This window comes from Mastigoproctus giganteus, chromosome 1 (genome assembly GCF_048544385.1).
Source record: "Mastigoproctus giganteus isolate SK-2022 chromosome 1, ASM4854438v1, whole genome shotgun sequence".
In the NCBI taxonomy this organism is placed as follows: Eukaryota; Metazoa; Arthropoda; class Arachnida; order Uropygi; family Thelyphonidae; genus Mastigoproctus; species Mastigoproctus giganteus.
In genome coordinates, this window is record NC_143575.1 from 89,632,676 (window position 1) to 89,649,039 (window position 16,364).

A 16,364-nucleotide genomic window follows, 5' to 3' on the forward strand; every position below is an offset into this window, starting at 1 on the left:
ATTTCCTTGCATTGACAAATTTAAATCGTTCATTCACAAAAATATGTCAGTTGGATAAGCAACTTTAGCAAGCCACAAATTACTTTTAAAATATTCACTTAATGTCGACTTTTGGTCATTTAAAAATATTTCAACTTCTACTCGAAGTTCGAATAATCGTTTCAGAACTTTTCCTCTTGAAAGCCATCCTATATGAGAATGTAACGATACCTGTTTATGGGCTGAACCCATTTCTTCACACATTATATTACAGATACGGCTGTTCACTGCACTCTTTCGAATTTGGTTAACTATTTTACACACTGATTTAAAATATCATATAAATCTTCACTCATATCTTTCAAAGCTAATTGTTCCAGATGAAGAAAACAGTGAGTTGTTATTAAATCTGGATGAGCAATTTTCTTTATGCATGATACTAAACCCCTATGCTTTCCTGTCATTGCCGCAGCCCCATCAGTAAAAATCCCTATAAACTATTCCAAGAAATGTTTTTTGTTTGGAAGTATGAATTGATGTTTTTAAAAATTTTTTCTGACATTGCTGAAGACTAATTTCAAAGAACATAGTAATTCTTCCTGTATATCTTTACGTGTGAAATCAGTATATCCGGTGTAAACCAATATTATTGCATCATTTTACTCATCATCACTCATACTATGTCTGTCGATTCATCTAATTGAATTGCATAATACTGGGATTATTTTTTCCACCTATTGTAATTCAAAGTCATCAGACAAATCGCTTATTCATCGACTTATAGTGTCGTTTGACATAGGAATGCAATTTATTTTTGCTTCATATTCTCTGTGAATAATTCACTACAAATGCCTTTCATGCAAGGCTTTAATAATATTTCTCCAATGTAGAGGGCAACAGGTATCCTGTGTGTTATCAGACACTCAGCCTAAAACACTGATGGATCCAATATCAATATCTCTCTATTACAGAAGATTTAGGAGAAGTCCGATTGGCCTGCCTCCCTAAAATCCACTCATGCACACCTTCTCTATGGTAACCCCTGTTATGTCACAGGTGGCAACGAACACGTAGAGTGGTTCTCTTCAAGATGCCTGGTCCACGTGAAGAGGAAAAGACCAAACCGTCCAGCATATGACAGCACGACAAAAGAAATGGCCCCCAGTCCCCAGCAGCTTTCACTCTCCCTCTTACGGCAGCGAGAGGATCAGAGTGGAAGCAGAGGGTGCTAAGAATCTCTGGGTACGACCAGGCTGCCATGCACGGAAACTGAACTTGGCCTGTTATAACGTAAGATCCCTCATCGGTGAAGACAGGATATTAGAGCTGGAAAAGGAATTAGAAAATGTGAATTGGAATATCATCGGTTTGGCTGAAACAAGAAGAATTGAATCACTTATAAGTTTATCAAGTGGAAATCTGCTGTACACCAATGGAAACAGTGAAAGGAGTGAAGGTGGAGTTGGGTTTCTGGTCCATAAAGATTTTAAAAACATTTTGTAATTCAAAATTACATCACCAAGGGTGTCAAGACTAATACTCATGATTTCTAAGAGGTACAAGCTAAAGATTATAATGATTTATGCACCAACATCGAGCCATGATGATGAAGAGGTTGAAGAAATGTACATCGAAATTGAGAGGCTTCTAGATGAGCAGAAAACCCACTACACTATTATTATGGGGGACTTCAATGCTAAGGTTGGAAAAAGGCAAAACAGTGCAGAAAGAGGAACGATAGGAAATTTTGGAATTGGTGAAAGAAATAAAAGAGGTGAAAGACTTCTGGAATTTGCAGAATCTCAACGAATGTCAGTAATGAACACTTTTTTCAAGAAAAGGGTGAACAGAAAGTGGACATGGAAGAGTCCAAATGGATTAACAACTAATGAAATCGACTTCATCCTCATTAACAGAAGGTATATTGTGAATGATGTTACCGTTCTGAATAAGGTAAATGTTGGAAGTGATCACAGAAGGGTAAGATGTACACTTGATATAGATGTAGGAAAGGAAAGGAAAAAACTGACTCGAGTAAATAATACAAAGGTCTTTGAGATAACAGAAGAGGAGAAAAAGCAGTATGTACTGGAACTTAAGAACAAGTTTGAGCTTCTGCAGACTGCTCAGGACCAAGTTATCGACGAGGAATACTACAACTTTCGGAAAGTGATAAAGCCCAAGAAACCTATAGGGAAAAAGAAATCCAAAGAAGAAAAAATTAGTCAAGAAACACTTGTCATGATGAACCGAAGACGACAAATGAAGAGCAAGAAAAACACTGACAGGGAGAAAATTGAGTATACTGAGTTATGCAAAGCCATTAGAAAGAGACTCAGAGAGGACATAAGAAGATTTAACACAAGAAAAGTAGAACAAACATTAAGGGAAAACAAAGGATTTAAATCAGCAGCCATGAGCAGTAATACAGAAAGACAAATGATACTGAAACTGAAGAATAGTGATGGTGTACTTATAAACAGCAGAGAAGGCATAATTGAAATGGCAGAAGACTATTATAAAGAATTATACAATGAGCGAGGGAATGATGCTAGCAGTGGGGAAGATGGATTGCAAAGTAGCAACACATATGACATACTCGATATTCTTCCTGATGAGGTAGAACATGCATTGAAGAAAATGAAGAATCAGAAAGCCCTGGGGGAAGATGAAGTTACTGTAGAGTTGTTAAAATTGGAAGGAAGAGACATAACACAAAAACTAGCAAGGCTCTTCACAAAGTGCATTAGAAAAGGTGTGACGCCTAAGCAGTGGAATAATGCAATCATAGTTTTGCTGCATAAGAAAGGAGATAAATCAGAAATTGGAAATTATAGACCAATTAGCTTGTTATCCCACATCTACAAGTTGTTCACAAGGGTCATTACTAACAGATTAGAAAGATTACTTGATGAGAATCAACTGAAAGAGCAAGCTGGCTTTAGGACAGGATTCTCAACTATGGATCACCTTCACGTAATATCACAGCTAATGGAGAAAGCAAATGAATATAAAACACCATTATGCCTGGCATTTGTGGATTATGAAAAGGCATTTGACTCCATACAGCATAAGGCAATGTTTCGGACACTGGAAAGACAAGACATATATACCCCATATATTATGATTTTGAAGAAAATATATGAGAGTGCTACCTCCTTTATTAGACTAGACAGAGACAGTAGGAAATTTAGAATTGAGAAAGGAGTTCGACAAGGAGACACAATATCTCCGAAGCTGTTTACTGCTACCCTTGAGGAAGCTTTCAGAAGATTAGACTTGTCGCAGAAAGGAGTCAATGTGAACGGAGAGTACCTAAACCATTTACGATTTGCAGATGGCATTGTGGTCATAAGCCACGATCCCAAAGAATTAGAGGAAAATCTTAATCAGTTATGCACAGTTAGTAAGGATTTTGGATTAAAGTTGAATATGGCTAAAACAAAAGTAATGATGAACAAGTATGCCACAGAAAGGGAAATAATAATTGAAGGAGCAGTAATTGAAAAGGTGGAGTCATATACTTATCTGGGACAAGTTATTAGCTGTAATAATGATAAATGGCTGGAAGTCAAGAGAAGAATAAATTTTGGATGGATAGTATTCAGGAAATATAGTCACATACTGAAGAGCAATATCCCAGTTTGTCTGAAACGTAAAATAATGAACCAATGTATACTCCCCACCATGACTTATGGAAGTGAAACTTGGGCACTCACCAAAAGAATGGAAGAGAAGCTGAGAACTACACAGCGAAGAATGGAACGAATTATATTGGGAATCAGACTGTTAGATAAGAAGAGAAACACATGGATTAGGCAGCAAACTCAAGTAAAGGACATTCTTATCAAAACTAAAGAACTAAAATGGTCTTTGGCAGGACACATAGCTCGAAGACATGATGACATATGGACTAAGAAAATAACAGAATGGTACCCAAGAGGAGCTAGAAGAAAACCTGGAAGGCAAAGGCAGAGATGGATAGATGAAATTCATGAGTTTTTGGGTAGTAAATGGATGGTCAGTGCTCAAAACAGAAGGAACTGGAAAGCTGCTGGAGAGACCTTCATCCTGCAGTGGATTGAAAATGGCTGATGATGATGATGACGATACGCTTTCTTGCATTTAGCAATTTGAAAGGCTTCCAAATAAGAACATTTCAAGAATTTTTTGTCCGTAGAAACAAATTTTGTCAAATTGGATCTAGTTGTTTTTGATTCATCGCATTTTCTTAAAAAGAAATCCGTAGGTTTATCTTTATATTGGCTATGATTCGTTTCCAAATGTCTTAATAGTTTATTCATTTTGAATGAAGAGTTGGCCAAATACATTTCCACAGATAACACATTGTGGTAAATCTATTCCATTTTCTTTTATGAAGATGAAACCATGATTAATATATTTCTCTTGATAATTATAAATAAAAGCCTTGTTTTGCTTTTTTTGCTACTGGTTCGTTTGAAGTGCTAGACATTTCTGCATTTTTATTATCCGAATTAGTTTCTTGAGAATTTTCTTTTTCTTTTATTCTAAAAAAATGAGATAATTTGACTTGTTTACTCATTATTAAACAAGGGATATAATCTAAGAAAAAAAAAAGACAAAACTTAAAAAGAATTTTAAATTGTTTTCTATTGAAAATTTGCTAAAACTTTTCATTGTGATGAATTAATCACATACAAGGAAATAAAAATATAAATTTAAGAGCTAAATGAAAATTTTAAAAACGAAAAACTAGAAATTTAATATTACATCATCATCATCATCAGCCATTTTCAATCCACTGCAGGATGAAGGTCTCTCCAGCAACTTTCCAGTTCCTTCTGTTTTGAGCACTGGCCATCCATTTACTACCCAAAAACTCATGAATTTCATCTATCCATCTCCACCTTTGTCTTCCAGGTTTTCTTCTAGCTCCTCTTGGGTACCATTCTGTTATTTTCTTAGTCCATCTGTCATGTCTTCGAGCTATGTGTCCTGCCCAAGACCATTTTAGTTCTTTAGTCCTTTACTTGAGTTTGCTGCCTAATCCATGTGTTTCCTCTTCTTATCTAACAGTCTGATTCCCAATATAATTCATTCCATTCTTTGCTGTGTAGTTCTCAGCTTCTCTTCCATTCTTTTGGTGAGTGCCCAAGTTTCACTTCCATAAGTCATGGTGGGGAGTATACACTGATTCATTATTTTACGTTTCAGACAAACTGGGATATTGCTCTTCAGTATGTGACTATATTTCCTGAATGCTATCCATCCAAAATTTATTCTTCTCTTGACTTCCAGCCATTTATCATTATTACAGCTAATAACTTGTCCCAGATAAGTATGACTCCACCTTTTCAATTACTGCTCCTTCAATCATTATTTCCCTTTCCGTGGCATACTTGTTCATCATTACTTTCGTTTTAGCCATATTCATCTTTAGTCCAAAATCCTTACTAACTGTGCATAACTGATTAAGATTTTCCTCTAATTCTTTGGGATCGTGGCTTATAACCACAACATCATCTGCAAATCATAAATGGTTTAGGTACTCTCCGTTCACATTGACTCCTTTCTGCGACCAGTCTAATCTTCTGAAAGCTTCCTCAAGGGCAGCAGTAAACAGCTTCGGAGATATTGTGTCTCCTTGTCGAACTCCTTTCTAGATTTTAAATTTGCTACTGTCTTTGTCTAGTCTAATAAAGGAGGTAGCACTCTCATATATTTTCTTCAAAATCATAATATATGGGGTATCTATGCCTTGTCTTTCCAGTGCCCGAAACATTGCCTTATGCTGTATGGAGTCAAATGCCTTTTCATAATCCACAAGTGCCAGGCATAATGGTGTTTTATATTCATTTGCTTTCTCCATTAGCTGTGATATTACGTGAAGGTGATCCATAGTTGAATCCTGTCCTAAAGCCAGCTTGCTCTTTCGGTTGATTCTCATCAAATATTCTTTCTAATCTGTTAGTAATGACCCTTGCGAACAACTTGTAGATGTGGGATAACAAGCTAATTGGTCTATAATTTCCAATTTCTGATTTATCTCCTTTCTTATGCAGCAAAACTATGATTGCATTATTCCACTGCTTAGGCGTCACACCTTTTCTAATGCACTTTGTGAAGAGCCTTGCCAGTTTTCGTGTTATGTCTCTTCCTCCCAATTTTAACAACTCTACAGTAACTTCATCTTCCTGCGGGGCTTTCCGATTCTTCATTTCTTCAATGCATGTTCTACCTCATCAGGAAGAATAATATTACATAATCTCAGTGAAATACAAAATACGCTAATATCATTGAATGCATATCGCAATGGACCGCGGGCAGTGTATCACACTAACTACATAACGGGACGGTAAAGTAAATAAACACATACATAAAAAATAACTCTTGCCTTTGAACTGGTCGCGATCACATTGTTTGTTTCACGCTGAGACCATTTCACTTCAGTTTTAAACTTGAGAATACTAGAAAATTAATTTGTCTTTCCGTCATAAGATCGAATATCAACGGATGAAGCGAAAGGATGATGCTCTGGCATGATACAATTTGTATCATGTGCTCTGGGCTTCTCACTTTGGCACAAGGTAGCAGCTATCATTTCGTGACCCAGAGGTTGAGAAACCCTGCATTAGCTGATCCATATGCTTTCTTGAGAGTGATCAATGGTTTGATCAGGTGGACTGCTTAGCAACCAGCCTGCAAAATATTTTTTAAAGCTGTAGGAGTAAGATTCAATACTCATGTAACTCATGTAAGAGTTTTACCTTGCCATGGTGCCCATCATTACTTCAAAAGATGTGACTCATACTACATGATAGAATCAGGTGGTTGCTAGACCTTTTTCATTTGAAGTCTAAACATGGGTTTCGCCATATCAAGCTTCCAATAAGTAAAGTGATATCATTTTACTGAGTGATGAGAGTCATCTACTACCTAGCATTGCCTGGCAACGCAGATTGTCAACCATTCCTCTGTGTGATGTGGCACCACATCTCAAAACTTGCTTACATTGGTTTACACCTGGTTGATTACTTGAAGTTTTTTTTTTGTTAGTTTTTGGCGCATCGGCTTCTGTGGCCATAATGCACCTCCCAAAGTCTTTGTACTACTCTGATCCAAGCCCGAGGCGGGATTTGAACCCGTGACCTTTGGGTTGCCAAGCAGGTACTTTACCCACCCAGCTAGCCCAGTCGGCGATTACTTGAAGTATACTTGTGCAGTATTTCCGACCTTGCACATGGAGGTATTCCCAGGGTTACTAACGCACCTACCATTTTGAAAATGCAAGCAGAGGATTTTGTTGTCACAGAAAAACAGAGCTTTACGAAAATTCACTCAGCTTGATTCACAAGTGATGTCTGATTTCCACAGGCATCAAAAAACAATGATGGAAATCATTGTTTTTTTTGACACCCAGGTTTAGAAGAAATCTGTGCTGGTTTTGGGGGAGGGGGGAGAGGGAGAGAGAGAGAGAGAGAGAGAGAGATTTAGCTCCAGCTCCATTTATATAAGCATTAGGATACTGAATTGTCCCTTTGGTTGATTATGGATAAGCAAACTATTCATCTTGTTTTTCTAGTTATATCAAGATATGTTTGAAATCCCTTTCCTGGCAGCCACAGGAGAATACTATCAACTTGAAGCAAGTCGATTACTGCAAGAATCTGATTGCTCTCAGTATATGGAAAAGGTAACGTTTTGTTTTAACCATCCAAGGACAACCTATTGACTCCAAAAATCTAATATAAAAAAAAATGTGATTTATTAGGCAAAGTTTTTAAAAATAAAACTGCACTTGAACAATTATTTAAGAACTTTTCTATGTAAATTAAACCTAATATTCAGAATTTTTTTTAATATCAACTGAATTTTCAATAATAAGCTTAATTTTTCAAAACTACTTTTTCTTGTCCATCTGTTACAAAAATGATTTCTTATTGACACTTAATATTAGTTTTAAAAATTCTCATAAGTATGTAGTTAATTTGTTATTTAAATAATTATAACATTTATATGACATCTTTTATTTAAATTTTTTAATATTTAAATAATTATAACATTTATATGACATTATAATAATTATATGACACCACAATAACTCATTTAGATTTATTGCCACCTAATTGGATACTGTAACTACATAACCACAGGAACAGTCTAGCACAAATAAACAAAAGAATTCTCTTTATCTTTTTCTGGTGATGGAATATAAGTCACTGAGAGAAAGTGATTATTTTTTTATCATGTATCTTGTTTGATAAAATCTGTGAATTTCCTTTTTAAATAATGTAAACTCTTATTGTACCACAACACTGTTATTAACAGCATTTTGTATGTTTGTGTTCATATATTGCATAGTTACATAGTTATGTAATTCATATCTCAAGGAGATTTTTTTTTTTTTTAGGTATGATCTCCTTATCAGGGCAAGTTTTTCCTATGATATTATGATATTAACTGACACGTGTCTGTTCTCTATTACTGCCAGACACACTGTTGCCTCCGTAGCCAGGTGGGAAGGAGCAGCAGTGCATAGTACACGCTTCTTAATTAGACCGGGGTTCGAGCCCATCACCACCAAATACGGAGGATGCGGAAAGGTCAGGGAATGACCACCGCATATCCCCGGAGCAATATGGCCTTAGTTGCTAATGCTCCTAAAAACCAAATAACAGGCAGACACAGATAGAATGAGTTATGTACTATACAAATTATCATAGATCGTGTCTATCAATTATCACTTAATAAGTGCATTTCAAGCACTACAAACTGAAACCATCTCCAAGCATCTCGTGCTGCAGAAAATATAAATCGTTATGAAGAAACTATAGAGTAAATAATCACTCAGAATATGCTATATCCTTGTCATTATGGAAATGAATATGCTGCTTTGTTACTTTATGTGCGACAACACCAATCGTGGTACCTTCAGAATTCCATGCATAGATTACAAGATTAAAATGCAAAACACTGACATAAAATATGGCAGGACCAAACTAACAACAGATTCCTTCAAATCTAGCCATAACTAGAAGTACTAGATTCCGAATTTGTCATACATATCTAATTCACATACACATAAATTCTACTAATAGATTGAAGCATAATGTAAATCAGAATATGTACTACAGTATTAAACAAGAAAATGAAGATTGTATATTTTGAATCGATTGTAGTGTTGTTAGATAAATTTGTAAATTACATCTCTACAGTAATTACCCTATACAGTAGTACACATGTATCCAGGATAAGCCACAGGCAGGTGAACTGGTGTCAGAGTTTAAAATAATCTGCACTGTTTCTGTAGTATAGTATAGTATGTTTTAAAAGAGAATTATAGAAGGCACACACCACAGTGGCTTATTTACTTTGGAAGTTAGGCTGCACTTGAAAAAAACAATGTACAAGTTTTAACCCTTGATGTATGCCCTTCAGTGAAACTTCTTACTCAACCACATTAGCTTCTTCACTACAAGCTGAAGGATCCATTATGTCTGCAGTGATCCTCTTCATTTGTGCCTAACAACAGTAATTACCTGTTGTTAATGCAATAGAAAATGCAATATCTGCATCCGCTGCAATATAGTGTTCAACATACGTTTCTAAGTTTAAGTGATGACATACATCAGCAAAAATTGCTTCACTATTATCGGACTGTTCTTTACAGTTAATAGATGGAGAAGAATGCAAAGCTTTGTTCATTTCACCAGCCTTTTTAAAGCAGTTGGTGATTGCTCTTTTGTCAATCTCATCCCATGCTGAAACAGATAAATACATTATCTGCAGCACATTAGTTTTGCAATGTTTTGCATTAAAGACTAAAGCATAGCTTTATTTTATAGCATTCTTTAATGGTTTTTTCTTTGAAGCACCAGATTATACCTTGATCAAGTCACTCTAGAATGAATGTCATGTTAGGTGGCAGGTACTCAGCACTGATTGTACATAGGCCATTCACTTGGCAAAGAGAGATGCAGTTATCCACAAACAGCAAAATTTTTAAATTCTCCCTACTCATTTTGAAATTTAAGTTCCTGATCCATCATTCATAGATTTTTGATCGCTTTCGAGCTATTTAGTTTGGCTTTTCTGCACCTTTTCAATTTTCTGATGATTTTTGCTGGGCTTGGACATTCATCTTCCAGTGATTCTCTTCCATGGGCAAAACATTTATGCTACTTGAACACACATACACAATACTTATAATTGTGTGCTTGATTCATCATTTTAAACATTAACGTGGCACTTTTGCCCAGTCAAACACAAAACTTGATGTTTGCTCTTTGTTCCATTATCCCTCCGCAACACAGACACAGGAGAGGTGTGTAGTTAGCTCACACTACATTCTGAAATGGTGGCGGTTTCCACTAACCTTTACTGTAGTGCTCAAGGAATAGTCACCTTCATTTCATGTTTCCTTCTAGTAGATGACGGCATCAGCACTTGACTAATAACATCAGTCTCATTTTCCAATTGCCTGTGTGTGTGTGTGTGTGTGTGTGTGTGTGCGTGTGCGTGTGTGTGTGCGCTCTGCCATTAATATCTGGGCATCAGATATCTACAATACAGTAATACCCCGAAGTTACGCGATAGGTGGGTCCGACGAAAATCGCGTAAGTCGAATTCGCGTAAGTCGGGGTACAACTTTGCATATAAATACATATAAATTTTGTTTAATTGGGACCAAGGACTAACAAAAACACTAGTTTAGAAGAAAAATATTAATAAAATTGCAGTTCTTTATACATATTAATACAAAATATGTATTAAAAAAACAAATGACTTACGTTAAAAAGTTATTTCGATGTCGATGGCTTCATAAAATCTAACAAATTCGTCTGACGACACAGCGCGTTCTTTTTTTCACGCAGAATTTCTTCGTAGCAAGCTAATAATTTTTTTTATTCCTTGCTTTGTAGCTATAACGCGTTCTTCGTTCCATGTGCTTTTCACCGTTGCTTCATTTAGGCCTGTAGCACGTGCAATATCACATGGTCTTTCATTTCGCTCAAAGCGTTTCACAATTTCATATTTTTTCTCTATCGACAGAAGCGGACTGGCCATAAGCCTTACCGGGGAAACCCCAGTGGGCCAGAGCCGACCGGGCTAGCCGAGTGGGTAAAGTACCTGCCCGGCAACCCAAAGGTCGCGGGTTCGATTCCCGCCTCGGGCTTGGATCAAAGTACTGCAAAAACCTTGGGAGGTGCAATATGGCCACAGAAGCCGATGCGCCAACAACTACCAAATCAAAAAAAAAAAACCAGTGGGCCAGTGTGATTTTGGCCATAAACCATAGTATGAGGCCACTATAAATTTTCCTGGGTAAGAATTTTTGACCCAGTCCGCCTCTGTTTATCGATAATTGCTTTTCTTTTTCTCTCTGAATCTGCAGTGTCTTCACCAGGACGCTTCCTTTTCACACCTTTTAATTAAGTATTTTACTCATTTTTAGGGAATAAAGCACAATTACAAAACGAGGAGGCACGCTTGATACGCATAAACAAAGCTGCGCGCATGTAGCAACTGAATAAACAACACCATAAAGGCAGAGATACGCTATTAACACCTCACATTTCTAGGGGTTACTACCATAAAACAATAAAAATCCAGTTGCGTTTCTGCTAGTGAAATCTGTTATAAACTGGTAGTAAACTCGATCTAATTGCATTTGCGATTATACCGATAGCTGGAATTGTGTTGGTTTTTACGTTATTATGGTGAAATGTGTTTCCCCTTCACTGATATAAAAAACATAAAAGCAGCAAAGTTGAATTTTGTTCATCTTTCGCTCTCATTCTCCGCCGTCGCACCGTATATCGATAACATATGAAAAACGACCTTGAAGATAGTGGGCGGCAGCGTTGCCAAACGAAAAAATCAAGAACCGCGTAACTCCGAGTTCGCGTAAGTCGGGGTATTACTGTACAGGGAAACTAACAACATGTGCTGAAACCTTTAGCCTCTATGCCTCTTCTATGTGGAACATTTTCCACAAAGTTAACATCAGCATTAGTTTTTTTTTTTTTTTTTATGAAAACCCCAAACATTAGAGGAATTAGAACCTATAGTACTTAGTACCGTGCTTGGGTTGGAGGTTGTGAAGACGAAAGAAGATATTTGTTAACATTAGACTTGAACTTCTGTAGACTGTAATTTTCAGGAAATATGTATGAAGGAAGGTTGTTCCAGAAAACATCAGTTGAATGAATAAATGAGGAAGATGAAAAGTTGGTTATGTGAGTTCGAAGTTGGACAGTAAATGGATGTTGGCTGGTGGCGGCACATGTTTGGACTCTTTTGAGAGAGAGAGAGAGCGAGCGGGAATTACAGAAGCCAATCCAGAAGAAGAGTGCCCATGGAAGTTTCTGTAGAAAAGGCATGCAGCAGAAACAGTATGTCTATGAGACAGCGATTGAAGAGACTCTATTAGAGATGAGTCATTAATTAACCTAACTGCCCTCTTCTAAATGGAATCTAGAAGCCTGAGAGAGGTTTTGGGGGCATCGCCCCAGATGTGGGAACAATATTCCATGTTAGGGCAGATTTGTGAACGATCAGAGAGAAAATTGGAAAACCAATTACAAAACACAGTTGGCAAACCATAAGATGGAAGCTTGTTTAGAAGACCTTTATGCCAAACACAATCGAAAGCCTTTGAGATGTCAAGAGCAACTTTTTGTGTTTCACCAAACTTTTCCATTGAATTTGTCCACAAATGTTAACATAAGCCAGAATATCACCAGTGGATCGACACTGATGGAATCCATATTGGCGATCATTGATCAGATGGAAGGTTTCTAGGTAGTTTAAGATTTGACGGTTAATTGATTTCTCCATTACTTTATAAAGAGTAGAAGTAATTGCAATGGGACGATAATTGGATGGGAGGGATTTGTCACCCTTTTTAGGAACTGGCTGAATATGAGCAAATTCCCAAGCAGAAGGAAAAACACCTTTGGAATAAGAAAGTGAAAAAAGGCAGCAAAGAACAGGACTAAGTTCAGGAGCACAGGTTTTGAGAACAAGTGGAGAAATGCCATCGGGACCTGGAGCTTTCTTAGCATCAAGATTTGCCAAAATCCTTCTGACATCCTTTTGACGGAAGACCACAGGAGACATTGAATGGAGTGTGTTGGGAATGGTGGGAGGTGTTTTACATAGAAAAATGGGATGCTAGCGGATCAGTTTTATCCTTGGCTGAAGTGATAACAGAACCGTCTGGGCTGACCGGGCTAGCCAGGTGGGTAAAGTGCCTGCCTGGCAACCCAAAGGTCGTGGGTTCGAATCCTGCCTCGGGCTTGGATGAGAGTAAAAATGCAAAAACTTTGGGAGGTGCATTATGGCCACAGAAGCTGATGCGCCAACAACTAACTAACAAAAAAAAAAAAAAAAAAAAAGAACCATCTGATTTTGACAGAGATGGGAGTAGAGATTGGCAAAAGTTGCGGCCAATAGCTTTTGGACTGATTAATAACTGCTTTACAATTGTTGTGAGCTTTGGGGTAGGCAGAAAATGAAACCGAAGAATCGGAAACAAGCTAATTACGATATGTGACGTTCTTCTCTTGAACAGCCTTAGCACATTTATTGGAAAACCAAGGTTTAGATAAAGGATGAGATTTTAAAGTGGAGTGTGGGATAAAGGGATTCCATTCCTACAAGAATAATTTTACTGACACGATCTGAGCAAATGTTGACATCAGAAGTTCTGAAACAGTAATCCGACCAAGAATAAGAAGAAAAGAAATCTCGCAGGTCATCCCATTTTGCATTCTTGTAATGCCAAACAACACGAGGTTGGGAATAGCCATGAGATAAAGGCTCCATTGGAGAAGAGACAATCACTAAGTTCTGATCTGAGGTGCCTAAAGGACCACTCACTTCGACCATGTACTTAGAAGGGTTGTTTGTGAGAAAAAGATCAAACTTGTTGGCTGTATGGTTAGGATTGTGCGGTATTCTTGTAGGTAAATGAACAATCTGTGCAAGGTCATTAGTAATTGCAAAAGCCTCAGCATCTCGACCAGCTGGTTATTTGTGACTAGAAAACGGAAGCTAGCTGGAGTTGTGAACATAAAAATCACCAAGGAAAATTACCTCACTGTTAGAAAAGTTGGACTGGAGAAAGTCAAGTTGCAAAGAGAGGAAGTCAAAGAGCTCCAAGTGATTAGTGGAGTTGGGAGAACGGTAGAGACAACAGATGAATTTGACACAATAAGGTAGAGAGATTTTAAGCCAGAGAAGATTCCAAATTGGCAAGTCTCTGACAGGGAATATCAGAACGGACATATGCACAAGTACCACCTTTGAGGCGAAAGGAATCATACAGCGAATAATTTAGGCAACTGAGATGAGCAGTAGTTGAATCAACCGATAACTGAGATTCTGTCAGAAAAAGTACATGGGGTTTGGCAGACTGCAAGTAGAAATGGACATCGTTGAGATTAGAATTGAGACCAAGTATATTTGTGAAATGAAAGAGGAAGTGTTTGGGAGGTTTAAATCTTTTCACAGATAAGCTTGCTCCATCAGTTTGAAAATTCATGGTGTATTCAATAGTAAGAAAAAGTGGCGGGGGGGACATGCTGTATTGAAATTTTTGGATACGGCGTACTCATAGTAAGAATATACCCAGATCCTTGAAGTAACATGGCTTCGACAATGATACATACACACTACTCCGACTTCCTCCAGTCGCTATCTGGCAGAGTAGAGGTAGCAAGATTATACACTAGCTGATCAAGAAGCCTCCTAAAGAGTTATCAATAGGTTCAGTCCGGTGTACTAACTAGCGGCCGGTCTGCGAACACTGTTTTAGAGCTGTACCCTCGAAATGTAAGGAAGATTGGATCTTGCCATTATGTTCATCATAACCTCAAAAGTCATCAGTCATATGATGGAAGAGATGGGAAAGGTTGAACTGAACTTTGCTCTGGAGACTAAACATAGGTTCACCACTTCAAGCATCCAATAAGCAAAGTGGTGGTATTGCACCGGTTGATGAGAGTCATCTGCAGTTGAGGCATATGATTCAAGAAAGCAAGCATATACAGCATCAGCCAAATAAAAAACCTTCTCATTGCGCCCATCCGGTCACTCCAAATGTTTGTCTAGTTCAGCCTTAAATTTATTCATGCTATCAACCTCCACAACAACAGATGGAAGTCTGTTCCAGCAGGCAACTACCTGCTGGCTAAAGGCAAACCTCCACACATCTGTTCTACAACTGTCTTTCCTCAGTTTGAAAACCATTCATGATCCGATCACCTCACAGGTGCCTAGTCTCCAAATGCTGCAGCTTGCAGAACTTAAGCCTTATTTGGTAAGAGCACCCCTTAGTTATCCTCTCCAATCTTGTTGCCCTTCTCTGTACTCGATCTAGCAACTCTATATCCTTCCTAAAATGAGGCCTCTAGACCTGTATGCAGTACTCAAGATGTGGTCTGACCATTTCCTTATACAAGGGGATAATCACCTCCTTATCCCTGTTAGCAAAATTCCTATACAGGCAACTCTTGGTGTATGAACGTTCGATTTACAAACATTTACTATATGAACATCACAGTTCATTCAAAATTTCTTAAAGTTGCCAATGGATAGAGTTCCTTATAAAACGAAATGCCAAACGTATAGTGAACATAATTGTAAGATTTAAATAAATGAACTTTTAAAAATGTATTTATTACAATGATTATCAGAAAATTATATGATAATTATATTGAACTGTTCTTGGTTAATAAAACTAATCTGGCCAGTAAAAACTTGTGTCCACAGTTTGTGAATAATTTAAGTGATTTTGAGGAGCGAGTAGAACCCCTGACTGAAGAAATTGTTGAACTAGGCAATAAGATGGTCCTCGACCTTCATGTGACTGCTGTGAGAGAGCTTTTGGACTTGCATTTTAAGGAATTAACAACTGATCAAATAATTGAAATAGAGACACATCTAAATTTTGAAGTAACAGAAGAACCTAATATTCCACAGCCTCCCAGAACATTTACAAGGCAGAAAATGGCTGCAGCTTTTAAATCAATTTCTGAGGGGTTGGCAATCTTTGAAGAAGAAAAAGACACAAATATGGAAAGAATTGCAAAAGTGAAAAGAGGTGTTTGTGACTGTCTAGCATGCTGCAGTGAGATTTTTGAATCAAAAAAGAAACTGACTGTGCAATCTTCTATAAACATATTTTAAAAAATTGAGGTACCATCTGTTTCTTCATTATCAGACTCTGTCCCATCTACCTCATTTGCACCAAGTGTCACTTATGTGGAAAATATTGAACTTTGATGAAGATATTGACAAGAAAAGCTGAATACATATGTATGTACAGTACATATGTTAGTACTCATTTTCTTTAATTATTTTGTAAATCTTTGTTTTTAATGAAAATTAACAAGTAC

At 37.3% G+C, this 16,364-nt stretch overlaps 1 protein-coding gene across 1 annotated transcript in view; it reads left to right on the forward strand.

Annotated features, from left to right (window-relative positions):
- Cul2 (cullin 2) overlaps positions 1-16,364 on the forward strand; it is a 388,410-nt gene that overhangs the window by 194,517 nt on the left and 177,529 nt on the right. Inside the window, exon 11 of the mRNA XM_090373712.1 lies at positions 7,544-7,654. Coding sequence (XP_090229838.1) covers positions 7,544-7,654 — 111 coding nt within the window. The remainder of the gene's footprint in view (positions 1-7,543; positions 7,655-16,364) is intronic.